General features: G+C 33.9%; 1 protein-coding gene and 1 pseudogene across 3 annotated transcripts in view; both read left to right on the top strand.

Moving 5' to 3' along the window:
- The window catches only part of SMCHD1 (structural maintenance of chromosomes flexible hinge domain containing 1), a gene marked incomplete at its 3' end in the record, with an annotated part of 116,322 nt that overhangs the window by 13,454 nt on the left and 89,365 nt on the right, over positions 1-13,503 (top strand). For both annotated transcript variants that reach the window (XM_081148582.1, XM_081148583.1), the window contains exon 5: positions 257-387. In XM_081148582.1, coding sequence (XP_081004708.1) covers positions 257-387 — 131 coding nt within the window. The remainder of the gene's footprint in view (positions 1-256; positions 388-13,503) is intronic.
- On the top strand, positions 3,009-3,919 carry LOC308562783 (ATP synthase subunit g, mitochondrial pseudogene; annotated as a pseudogene). The gene has a single exon. The product of its transcript is annotated as an ATP synthase subunit g, mitochondrial pseudogene (transcript).

The following is a 13,503-nucleotide window of genomic DNA, read 5'->3' on the forward strand; positions in this document are numbered from 1 at the left end:
ATAGGTCTTTGTACACATCTCTGATTAATTCATCAAGGTAAATTCTGAGAAATAAAATTTCTAAATTAAAGGACATGAAGAATTCTAAGACTTTTGCTTCATACAGCTGAAGTGCCTTTTAGAAAGTTGTATTAATTTACAGTTCCACCAGAAATGTATGAGTGAGCCTGTTGAATCACTTTTCTATATTTACCTTTTCATGTTTTTAATATTGATTTGACTTTTCCTGTCTTTCTGAACTTATTTTATTTTACAGCATTTTGATGAAACACAAGGAAAACCTGCTGTCGCAGTGATAGATAATGGAAGAGGAATGACCTCTAAACAGCTTAACAACTGGGCCGTGTATAGGTTGTCCAAATTTACAAGGCAAGGTGATTTTGAAAGGTTAGAAAACCTTACTCACTTTTTTATGGGCAGCTGGGTATTTTAATAAGGATAAGCATTCATATATTTCTTTAGTTGTACATTAGAGGTTTTGATGTTCTCAGCATATTTATTTAGATTTTTATATCATAGCATTTTTATGATCAATATTTCGTTTAGAAATAGCAAAACTACATAAGTCATATTGTGCCCGTTCACTGAACAATTGTTTTTGCATTCTGAAGTATGTAGGAGTTATTGTTGATATGTTGAGTACTTTGAGGCATTTCCCTCTTTTCTTTTTTTTTTTTTTTTTTTAAATATATCTTTATTGATTTCAGAGAGAGGAAAGGAGAGGGGGAGAGAGAGAGATAGAAACATCGATGATGAGAGAGTCATTGATAAGCCTGCAACCAGGCATGTGCCCTGACCGGGAATCGAACCCCGATCGCCTGGATCCTAGGTCGACGCTCAACCGCTGAGCCACGCCTGGCCGGGCCATTTCCCTCTTTTCTTACTAAGTTTGACAAAAGCTGTGTAGCCTCTAGAGGAGTAGAATGGTTTTAAAATAGGCTTTAGAAATCACTAATATCACTTAAAAAATGTCTAAATGTCTAATGCATGTAGTTCTGTTGAGCTCTATTATTCTATTCTTGGGGCTCTGCGTTACAAAACATTCACAGCTGCTAGGGAATAGAATCTATTCGGGAGTTTTATATCACAATGTGTTTGTAAAAAATATCCTGAATGAAAATGTCATAGAGAAAACAATATAGTAGAAACTGTCAGGGATATAAAGATTCAGGTCCTTGGGATAGTAACTCAGTTCTAGTAAGCAGTGATCCACAAATCTTTTGATATTTTAAACTGTCTTGTGTACTTTAGGAAACATACTTGGGAAGAGTATGTTGGCATTCTTATTAAGTAGTTAGTATTTGTTCATGTCCTGTTTTGCTCTTTCCTGTGTAAAGGAAAGTCTCCCAAATTTAAGGATTAATCTCGATAATGTGTTAAAAAGTAATGTAATTAACACATTTGCATTCTCACGTCTGAAATTTTACCACCCTTACAATTTTCATCAAATTTGTAAGGACTTACAGTGTCATGGTGAGAGGCAATATAGTGAAGAACAAGGGCTCTGGAATCATTTGGCCTGGTTTGAATTCTAGCCTTACTAGTTGTGTGACGTTGATCAAGGTACTTTACTTCTCTTTGTCTCAGTTTACATATCTGTAAAATGGGGATAATACCTCATAAGGTTTTGTGAAGACCAAGTGACTTCCTGGCATATGGTAAGCAATCAATAAATATAAGCTATTATTTTAGTTATTACTTCTTATTCTTGGCCTTAGACTTTTCTACAACCATTTGTTTTCAGTTTTTATGAGTACATCCTACTTTAAGGATTTATAAAATAGCCATAGAGAAGGATACAATAGAAATATTCGGTAGAAGAGAAAGAAGAATAGATGTTAGATTGGGTTAAAGGGTCAGAAAAATGTTAGTTAAATCAAATGGAAGAGTAGAAAGAAATAGAGTCTGCAGTTTATTTTTATTGATTTTTAGAGAGAGAGAGAAACATCGATCTGTTTCACTTATTTATGCATTTATTGGTTGATTATTTTTTTTTCTTTTTTAAAAAATATCTCTTTATTGATTTCAGAGAGAGGAAGGGAGAGGGAGAGAGAGAGATAGAAACATCATTGATGAGAGAGTCATTGATTGGCTGCTTCCTGCACGCCCCCTACTGGGGATGGAGCTCGCAATCTGAACATGTGCACTGACCTGGAATCGAACTGCAATCTCCTGGATCATAGATAGATGCTCATCCAATGAGCCACATCGGCTGGGCTGTTGGTTGATTCTTATATGTGCCTTTACCGGGGATTGAACCTGCAACCTTGACACATTGGGTCAACATTCTAACCAACTGAGCTACTTGGCCAGGGCAAGTCTACAGTTTATTAAAGTAAGGTCTTAACTGGATTAAAGGGACACTGATCAATTTTTCTCTAGATTTTAGCACAACACCAACTTTTAAACTTAATCCAAATATTAGGGAAATTTTGTTTAATTTTTGGTAGAAATCTGGTTTTTGTCCTAGCTTTATAGGTATTGTTTATACCTATAAACAATCAAACTTATATCAGTTGTTGTTATAGTTATTATGTACTCATACTGCTGTTGAGTAAAGTAACAGTCCCTTGACCCACTCTAATTTCTTTTAGTATCAAATACACTCCCTCACTCCCCTTGCCTCTACTCCTATAGAAAAAATTAGCAGTTGCTCTACTGCTTCCAATTTAGTTTTCACTGGATATAAGGATGGATGTCATATTAGAGAGACTATGGAAGTAAAGGAAGGACATCCTAAAAGTACAAAACAGCTGTCTTGGCCTGTAGCTTCTGTTGTAGTAGAAAATCAGAAGTAAACACACAAAAAAGTTATAATCATTTCAGTTATTGATTATTGCTGTTAAGAAAATATTGAATAATATGTTAGAGCCTGATGGCCTTCTCCTTTAGGTAAGGTGATTAGAGAAGAAGGCAGCCTCTTCGAGGTTATATTTGAGTTGAGGCTTGAAAGAAGAAAATGCTCAGGGGCCAGAGAATCCCATTCTTGAACCATGGCCTAATTTTTCCATAACCTCACAGAGAAGCCTCCCTATGCTGGTAAACACTGCTGAGACTTACTCAAAGCCTCTACTGGCCACATTTTAACATTATGCCAAGGGTAAGCTGGTTCCTCCAACCCCTGCTGAGCTCCCTACAGGTATTCAAAGCTTAAAAAAATAGTAGTGCTCAAACTAGTGGCTTTAAACAGCTGACAGTTAAGGAAGCTCTGCTGAACGGTTTGGTGGCAACAGAAGTGTGGATATGGTTTTATGTTGGCAAGGTTGTAGGCAAGTGTGGCATCATTAGCTATAATGTTTAAAGACCAATCTTTAACATCTGTTTCTTTTTGTTTTATTATTTGAATGTTCTTGGACCATGAGTGATCAGAATGGTATTTGAATTAAAAAAATATGCCCAAATCAAAGTTTTCTATATTAAACACTGCATGGAAAGGTCACAATTTCTCTTGATACTAGGTTCAATTTTCTTTTGCTTTAATAATGTTAATAGAGCTCTAAATGCATTTCTTTGCTTAGCCTGAAAATGGAAAGCATATATGTAAATATACCAACCTGATATATATACTGTATATGTATGAGGATAACATTTTAATTCAGAGGTTGGAAATGTATTTTATTTCCAGACAAGTTGGGGAAAGTCCTTGAGAAAACTAGAACTTACTACAGTAGGAGAAATAGTAATAACATGTACTAGAGTTAAATCATGTCAAAAGAATAAAATTTGGCCCTGGCTGGTATGACTCAATGGTTAGAATGTCCTGGCTTCAATCCCTGTCAAGGGCATGTACCTGAGTTGCAGGTTTGATCCCTGGCCCTGGTCAGGATGCATGTGGGAGGCAACCAATTGATGTTGCGATCTCTTGCATCGATGTTTCTCTTTCTCTCTCTCTCTCCCCCTCACTCAACTTCCACTATGTAACGAGAAAATCAATAGAAAGAACATCCTCGGGTGAGGATTAAAAAAAAGAATAAAATTTGGGTGGTTTTTCTTTGCTAAAATCAGAGAAAGACCTATTTAACAACACCTATGTCTGTAAATGTTGGGATACTTGGTGGTATTCTATGTATGTATCTTCATAACATCTTTAATGCCAAGACAGAGCCATGATCTACATTTTTAATCTAATTTTGATATATGTATTACTATTAATTTATCTGGTTTTATGAGTTTTAGAACCAGCTTTGCTAAAATAAAACACCCTATGGATATTTAAACAGGGTTATAACTTAGTATCATCCATGGATCTGAAAAGTATGTTATGTTCTCAAATAAATACAAGTGATTGATTATCCAAAAGAAGAAGAAAATACTCAAATGAAGTGTATTCCAACTAGAAGGAACATCAGCAAACATAGAGACCCTGAAATTGTGATTGATTTGTTTCGTTTGAGAGGGAAAAAGGAGACCAGTGTTGTTAGAGCATAGTACATGAACGGGAAAGTAGAGCGAGATGAGGCGAGTGCTCTAATTTGACAATATTCTTTATAACTCTGACTCACCTTGGTACTACCCTTCTCTCTACCCTTTTTATTTTGAAAAATTTCAAGCTAACGAGTAAGTTGAAAAGACAGTACTAGCACTTATATATCCTTCAAGCAGTTAACATTTTGCCACATTTGCTGTCTTCTATCACACACATAAACACACACACACTCTCTCTCTCTCTCTCTCTCTCTCTCTCTTAAACTCTTACACTTTCTCTTCCTAAATCATTTGAAAGTAAGTTGAAGTATCTCCTTCACAGGGAGGGTCTCATAAATAATCATAATACTGTTGTCACACCCAAGAAATTTATCATTGATTCAAAATATCTAATATAATGTCCATATTTAGATTTTTCCCTCCTTTATCATATCTCTCTGGCTTCCTTTATAATAATACCCTGCATTTGTGTCTTTCATAAAATTGTCATTTCCCCCCTGGAATATAGGCTAGTTAGATAGAATGGTCCACAACCTGGATCTGAGTATTTCCTGAGCACTATCTTTTCCTCAACATTTTATGAACATTTTCAAACATACAGAAAAGTTGAAATTCTACAGTGACTACCCAGATACTCGTACCTAGTTTTCATTATTGATAGTTGCTTTACCCCATATCTATTCCACTAACCTTCAGTTCATCTTAATTTTTGACTTAGTTCAAATAAATTACAGATATCAACAAACTTTTTTTATAATGCTTTAAGCATTGATATCATCTAGCATTCTGGGTTTTCTTTTGAAGTAGAATTTACGTACAGTGAAATGCTCAAACCTAAGTGTATCTTTATTGAATTTATTTTTTGTCGTCATATAATTTATATACCATAAAATTCACTATATTAAAGTATATATAGTTCCATGGTTTTGCGTATAGTCACAAAGTTGTAAAACCATCATCACTAATTTCAGAACATTTTCATCATTCCAGAAGAAAACCTGCACCCATATGTAGTTACTCCCTCTCCCCTGCTTCTGGCAATCAATATACTTTCAGTAGTTGTTCATCTACTTTTTGAGTTGTTTTTTCTAGGGATTACGTTCAACACTTTATAATTAGTTTGGATTAATGCCAACTTAATATCGGTATTATTTCAAAAAACTTTACTTTTATATAATTTCATTCCTCTCCTACTTCTTTGTATTATTATTTTTATGTAAATGTTTTTTTTATACATTATAACCTTGTCAACAATTTTATACTTACTGTTTTATGCAGCTGTCTTTTAAATCAGAAGATTTATAAATATTAGATTTATACTGCCTTTTTCTATTTATATATAGTTACTTCTTTTTTACCTTTAGTCTTCTTATATTCAAGTTTATTCTAGTGTCCCTTCATTTTAGTCCAAAGGGCTCTATTTTAATAGCTACTTTAGGACATACCTAATAGAGTCTCAGTTTTTACTTATCTGGGAATGTCTTAATCCATTGTTCATTTTGAAAGCTATTATACTAGATAAAGAATTCTTGGTTGACAGTGTTTCTCTGTCAGCACTTTGAGTATGTCATCCCACTGCTTCCTGGCTCCATGGTTTCTGTTGAAGAATCAGCTGTTGAGCATTCTTTGTATATGACCAATCACTTCTCTCTATCTGCTTTCAAAATTCTGTCTTTTTTCCTCTGGCTTTTGACAGTTTCATTCTGACATGTCTAGGTTTGGGTGTTTTTCGTTTAATCTTTTTTGGTGTTTCTGAGCTTCTTGGGTGTATAGATTAATGTTTTCATCAAATTTGACAAGTTTTTGGCCATTATTTCTTCAAATTTTCTATGTCTTCTCCTTCTGTGACTCTTGTTATCCATATATTGATATGCTTTAATGGTGTCCCATAAGTTTCTGAGGCTCTGTTCACTTTCTTCTTTTTTCTGTTTGATCCTCAGATTGAAAAATCTCAATCAATCTCCCTTTTAGTTCACTAATTATTCTGCCAATTCAAATTTGCTCATGAGCCACTTAACTGAATTGTTCATTTCAATTCTTGTTCTTTTCAATTTCAGAATTTCTATTTGTTTTTTTAAAATAATTTCTCTCTCTGTTGATGTTCTCTATTTGGTGAAACACTATTCTCATACTTTACTTCATTAGACATGATTTCTGTTATTTCCTTGATTGTATTTAAAATAGCTGATTTAAACCCTTGTCCAATAAGTCCAATACCTGTGCTTTCCCTGGGATGGTTTCTACTGACAGCTTTTTTTTCCTGTGTGGAGGCCATATTTTAATAAGTCTCAATGTGGCACTGATCATTTTTTTGTTGAGAACAGGACATTTTAAATAATATAATGTGGCAACACTGGAAATCAGATATATTTCCCTTCACAGAGCTTGTTGTTGCTTGTTTTTTCTTTTTGTTTTTTGTCACTGTTGTTTGTGTAGTGATTCCCTAAACTAATTATGTAAAATCTGAATTTTTTATCTTATGTTGCTGTTGAAGTCTCTGTTCGCTTAGTGGCTAGCTAGTGATTTCCTTAAATGTGTCGAATCAGTAAGTCTCCCAGCTTTTGCCAAGGGATTGTGTGTACATACTGCTCTATGTTTTTAGTGTTCCAGTAGGAAGCTTACAACTCCTTCTTAGCATTTACTTCTTCCTTACACAGAACCTCAAAGTCAGCCAGAAATGAGAGTTTGGCCTTGAGCTTGTATGTGTACAGCCCTGCATAGAAGAGTAACCTCAGTTCTCATGAATATGTTGGAGCTTATAAAAATCAATATGGACCTCTCATTCCCTAGCTTTTCCTTGTAAGTGTTTGGCCAAATTCTTGTCTTCTCCCAACTGTTTTCATCATTTTAGTCAGCTGTGTTGCTAAACTATTGCCACTGATTGTTTTTGACAAGTGACCCAAGGAAAAAGCTGTTCGCAGTGAGCAAGTTCTGACTTAGGTCACATAAAGACAAATCCTGGAGTGGAGGTTCCTAGGGAACTGTCAGATCCAATAATTACAGTTGTATGGGGAAAGGGCTTTGAGGGAACTCCAGACTTATTCCGATGACTCCTAAGCTGCTGGTTTTCACCATGATCGCAGGCTGTTGGTTTTCAAGACTTCTGTGGAGTTGGTGAGAGGGGAATGGGATAGGGCATGTTAAAGCATCACAAAGCTAGCTGTTCTTATCAAGATTCAGTGATGTGTCTTGAATAAAAACACCTTGGATTGTTGCAAGACTTTGGTTAATTTTTAGAGTTCTGAAAAAGTTGATTTTGACAATCATTTTGGGTCTTCTCATTGCTTTTATCAATGAGTAGATTTTTATAGGTCCTTTGCCATTTTGGAAGTACTCACCTTAATAACTGAGTTTTTACAAATACACCTATGTAATCCAAACCACTATTAAGATATAGAACATTACATGAATCTAGAAAATTTTCTCTTGACTTGAGTGCTATTATAATCATTACCTTCGAAATTAAATTAGATAGCTAGAACATAGTTGTAATATTATGTGTTCATTTAATTATTTTGTGGAAGAAGGAAGGGTGACATTAGGTCTTCTGGGTGACTATAAATCAGGAGTCTGTTGGGTCAGTGCTACTTTATGCACTTTCACCTTGCTCAGCAATTAATAGGCTCCTCAACTCAGGGAACCATTCGGGAAAATAAAAATAGCTTGCCATGCTCAGTGGCTGAGCATCAACCTATGATCTAGGAGATGGAGGTTTGATTCCCTTTCAGGCCACATGCCCAGTTTTCGGGCTTGATCTCCAGCAGGGAGTGTGCAGGAGGCAGCTGATCAATGACTCTCTCTCATCATTGATGTTTCTATCTTTCTATCCCTTTCCTTCCTCTCTCTGAAATCAATAAAAATATATTAAAAAAAAAATAGTGTCACATGACCTATTTCTCATGCCATTTTTAGGTTGCAGGAATGATCTCCCAACAGGATTTTCCCCTTATTTTCCTAAAGAAAAAAACTTCTTTGTCTTCAGTACTTTTCTGTATATTTAGATGAGCTTTCATTTACTTTCTGATATGTATTTATTTACTTTTATTTAAAGAAAGAGTTTGTAACATTCAGGCATCCTACTTTAATTTAGTTGTTTTCAATAGTGAGAAATAAATACACATATATGTAGTCATTCTACCATATTTCCTGGAAGTCACTTACATTGTTTTTAGTTTCTGTTACTAATTTAATCATTCCTTCTGTTCCTTTTTATTACTTGCTTCCATGCAGATTTTGCTTTTCTCTCTTCTAATAAATCAAAGACACTCACTTGACAAAGATATAAGATCTGCTTGTATTGTATCAACAATATGAATAAGGTATTTTCTGAAATTCTTATGGACTGTGATATAAATTTATTCCTGAGGGAGGTGACTTTCTAAATTCTCCAGAGGACTGCTCCTGTGATGCAAAAATTTTTAATGAGATTTTAGATTACTTTTTGCTTTTACTTCATGAAGGGATATTTATGTAGCCCTTTTGTGTGGATATAGGAATTTTTTTGTATGCACACAAGTCTGAAACCTGCTGGAACTTTTTGTTTTCAGCCTTATTTGCTGTCATACATTCATTCTCCTAGGTTTGGTTTGCGTAGATGGTTTGGGTCGAAAAAGGAAACTTAGTGCTGGATGATTCCTAATCAGAGAACAGAGTTCCTTAGTTTTGAATCAGATTAAGCATGTATATACTGTTTCACTTCTGAGCTCTCCCCTCCCTAGACTTACATACATCCTGGTATGTATTTTAAGGAGGATATTTAGAGGAGGGTATTTTCAGCCTATTCCTAGAAATGTTGCCATAGTAACTAAAGTCTTGGAACCCATTTACTCTTTTTATTTTTCTTAATAAACATTGGGTTCATAGAATTTGATTAATCATAATTCTTGATTTATCACAATTTATCAATTCAGCCCTCCCTCTTTTAAAGTTTATTTATATTCTAAAATATAATAGGTTGAATAACCATAATCTTTCACCCAATCCAATAAGTAGAATATTTCTTGTAACTTACATATGTGTGTTCCTTCCTTATTCTGTTTTCCCCCCACCAAAGTTAACTGCTATATTGAATTGCTTTTCTGTTTTCTTAATTTTAAAAAAAGTATATATCCTCCTGGCCAGAGTGACTCAGTTGGTTGAGTGTCATCCTGTGCACTGAGGGGTTGCAGGCTTGAGCCCCTGTTGGGACTCGTGCAGAGGCAGCCAGTCGATGTTTCTCTCACACATCAATGTTCCTCCCTCCCTTCCTCCCTCCCTCCTTTACCCTCTCTTCCTCTTCTTTCCTCCCTCCGTCCCTCCCTCTCCCTAAGCATGTCATTGGGTGAGGATTAAAAAAAGAAAGTGTGTGTCCAGTTTTGCTTGTGTTTTGATATTATGAATACTGTATGTTGGTATACAAGGGACTTGCATTTTCGCTTAATATTAGGTTACTAAGATTTCATCTTTGTGTAGATCTGTAGTTCATTCTTTTTTATAACTATATGATCTTTTGCGTATGCCAACAGGAAATCACATTATATTTATCCAGTCTTATATATAGTGTCTGTAGTATTGTATCGGGTATGTTTCCTTGTCCAGATCTACGTAAGTTCTTAGTTATATTCCTAGGAGGGAATTTATGGGTCATAAAAATGAAATTCCAATTTACAAGGCAATGGTAAATTGTTTTTCCAAATTGTTTGTATTAATTTATACTTCCACAGCTTAAACTTTCTTAGGAAGCCATTTGGGTATGATTTGTTTTTTGTAGGAGGAATTTTAAGCTATTTGATTTCTTTCAGAGAGTTGTAAGAATATTTAGGCTTTCTCTTTCTTACTGATTTAGTTTTGGTAAATCATTTTACTAGGAATTAGTCCAATTCATTAAATTTTCAAGTTAATTGGCATATGATTGTTGGTAATGTTTTTCAAAGAACCAGTGTTCACTTTGATAAATTTTCTTTGTTGTTTTTCTGTTTTCAAATTAATTGATTTCTGCTCTTTATTATTTATGTCCTCTTTTTGAGTTTATTTTGCTTTTTGTAGTATCTTGAGATGGAATCTTAAGATTATTGATTTGAGACCATTTCTAAGATGAATATTTTGTGTTATAAATTTTCTTCTCAGGACTACTTTTGCTGCATCCCACAAGTCTTGGTATGCTTTATTTTCACTTTCATTCAGTTCAGTGTAATTTTTATTTCCCTTGCACTTTTCTGTTTGATCCATGGATTGCTTTAGGAATGTAGTGGTCAATTTCCAGGTGATCTTAGTAGATTTTCTTGATTTCTAGTTTGATCTCATTATAGTCAGATAATATAATGTTCATGGTTTTAGTTCTGTTAGATTTCTTGAGATTTGTTTTGTGTACCAGGATATGATTTATTTTGGTGAATTTTCTATGTGTCCTTGCAAAGTGTGCATTTTGCTGCTGTTGGGAGGAGTGTTCTGTGTCAGTTAGATTCAGTTGGTTAATATTTTCAGTTCTTTTATATCCATACAGATTTTTCTGTGTGTTGGTGACTCAGAGAAGTATTAAGTCCCCCATTTGTTTGCAGGCTTGTTTACTTTTTTAGTTCTCTAAACTGTTGCTTTGTGTATTTTGAACTTGTGTTATTTTGTGTATACACAGGATTGTTATGACTTCTCGATGAACTGACCCTTTTATCATTATGTAATGGTACTTTTTGTCTCTGGTAATTGTCTTGCTCTGAAGTATATTTTATATGATATTTGTAGCCACTTCATCTTTCTTTTCATTCATTTTTGCATTATACATCTTTTCTCATTTTCTTTTTTTCCCCCCATGCATTTTCTTTTAAACTACCTATATCACTATGTCATCATATTTGAAATGAGTTTCTTGTAGACAACATATAGTTGGGACTTTTTTTTTTTATTCACTCTTCTAATTTTATTTAGTGTCTTTGTACCATTACATTTATTGCAATTACTGATCTATTAGGACATAAGTATGTTACGTTTTAACTTTTCTCTTTGTTTTGCATTTCTCTCTTTCCTGGCCTTCTTGTGGGTTACTTGAACATATTTTAGTATTTTCTTTTCAGTGTTTTTGAGTGTGTCTTTTTTGTTTTACATGGTTGTTCTAGGGAATACTGTAGGCATACATAACTTATTACAGTCTACTAGTTTGGACATTATACCACTTAAAGTGAACTGAAGAAATTTTAGCCAAATTATTTAGGCCCTTTATCTCTCTTCCATTTATAATTTAATTTTCTTAAGCATTACTTCTACATACATTGAGAACTACATCAGACAGTGTAATTTAAATTTCAACAGTCTAACATAATTTTAAAACACCTGGGGAGAATGGTAGTATGTTTTATTTACCCACATATTTGTTTCATTGTTTTTCTTCATTCTTGCTTTGTCTGATGTTAATAAAGCTACTCCAGCTTTCTTTTCATTGGGGTTAAAATGATATTTCTGTTTCTAATCTTCTAACCTATTGTCTGTTTAAATTTAAAGAGAGTTTATTTTAGGTAGCATATAGTTGTATATTAAAACTTGACCAAATGTAATTAGACCAATTACATTTAATGTGATTATTGGTATGTTTGGATATGAACATGCCATCTTTCTTGTTTTTTATTTTTCCTGTCATTTTTGTTCCTGTTTCGTTTTTTCTGCCTTATTTCAAATGGAGCATTTTGTGTGTGCATGTGATTCCATTTTATTTATTTTGTTTATTACCTGTTTGTTTTGTTGTCTTACCGGTAACTTTGGGATTCATAGTATACATCTTTAATTTATAGTCTATATCAAGTAATACCATACTCTTTTACACATATAGTAAAAATATATTGCAACAGTGCCATCCATTTCATTTATCCTAACTTTATCTTTGTGCTTTTGTTTTTATACAGTTTGCATTGATATATATTATAAATATCAAAGTATATGCTATTTATTTTGCTTTAAACAGGATTCCTTCTATCTAGTTAACACATCAATCATCTCACATTTTTTTTTACGGAGAACATTTGAGTTCCACTCTCTTAGCAGAGTTCAATTATACAATACAGTGTCATTGACAAAAGTCATCATGTTAGACATTACATCCTCAGATCTTACTGATTTTTTAGCTGAAACTTTGTACTCTTTTACCAACCGCTTCCTATTCCCTGCACTCCCCAGCCCCAGTCAACCAACCACTTTTATATTGTTTCTATGAGTTTGTCTTTTTAACAGACCTTTAAAAAAATGTGGTAAAAAAAAATAACATAAAATTTGCCTTTGTGACCACTTTAAAGTGTATAATTCCGTAGTATTAATTTTATTCAGTGTTTTATAACTATTACCATATGTATTACCAGAATTTTACATCCTCACCAAACTGAAACTCTGTACCCATTAAATAACTCTCTACCTTCAGCAGCTCGTCACCATTCTTCTACTTTCAGTCTCAATGAATTTGCCTATTCTAGGTATCTCATTTAAGAAGAATCATACATTTGTCATTTTGCACCTGGTTTGTTTCACTTAGCATAATGTTTTCACAGTTTATTTGTTTTGTAGAATGCATCAGAACTTCATTCTTTTTTATGGCTGTAGTACAACTGTACTACATTTTGTTTTCCATTTGTAGGTTAATCGACATGTGGGTTGTTTCTAACTTTTGTCTATTGTGAATAAATCTGCTACGAACGTTCACATATAAGTATCTGTTTGAGTTCCTGAGTCAATTTATATTTACCCACATATTTACCATTTCTGGTGGTCTTCATTCCTTTGTGTAAATCTGTCATCATTTTCATTCCTGAAGTTCTTTCCAACAGTTTTTATAACTCAAGTTAGCTCTTGATGAATTTTTCAGCTCTTGTATGTGTGATAAAATCTGGATCTCCTCCTCCCTCTCCTTCTCCATTAAAGATATTTTTGCTGAGTATAGAATTTTAGGTTCAGTTTGTTTAAAATTTCAGTACATGAAAAATGTCACTCCATTTTCTACTGGCTTGCATAGTTTTATCGTTGGTGTGTATGTTTTGTGGGTGTTTTGTTGGGGGGCAGTGCAAGTGTGCATACATGGTGTGTGGGGTGGAATGTTTTTGTATTTTAAGGGGAGGTGTTTGTATA

This window comes from Miniopterus schreibersii, assembly GCF_964146895.1.
Source record: "Miniopterus schreibersii genome assembly, chromosome: 10".
Taxonomy (NCBI): Eukaryota; Metazoa; Chordata; class Mammalia; order Chiroptera; family Miniopteridae; genus Miniopterus; species Miniopterus schreibersii.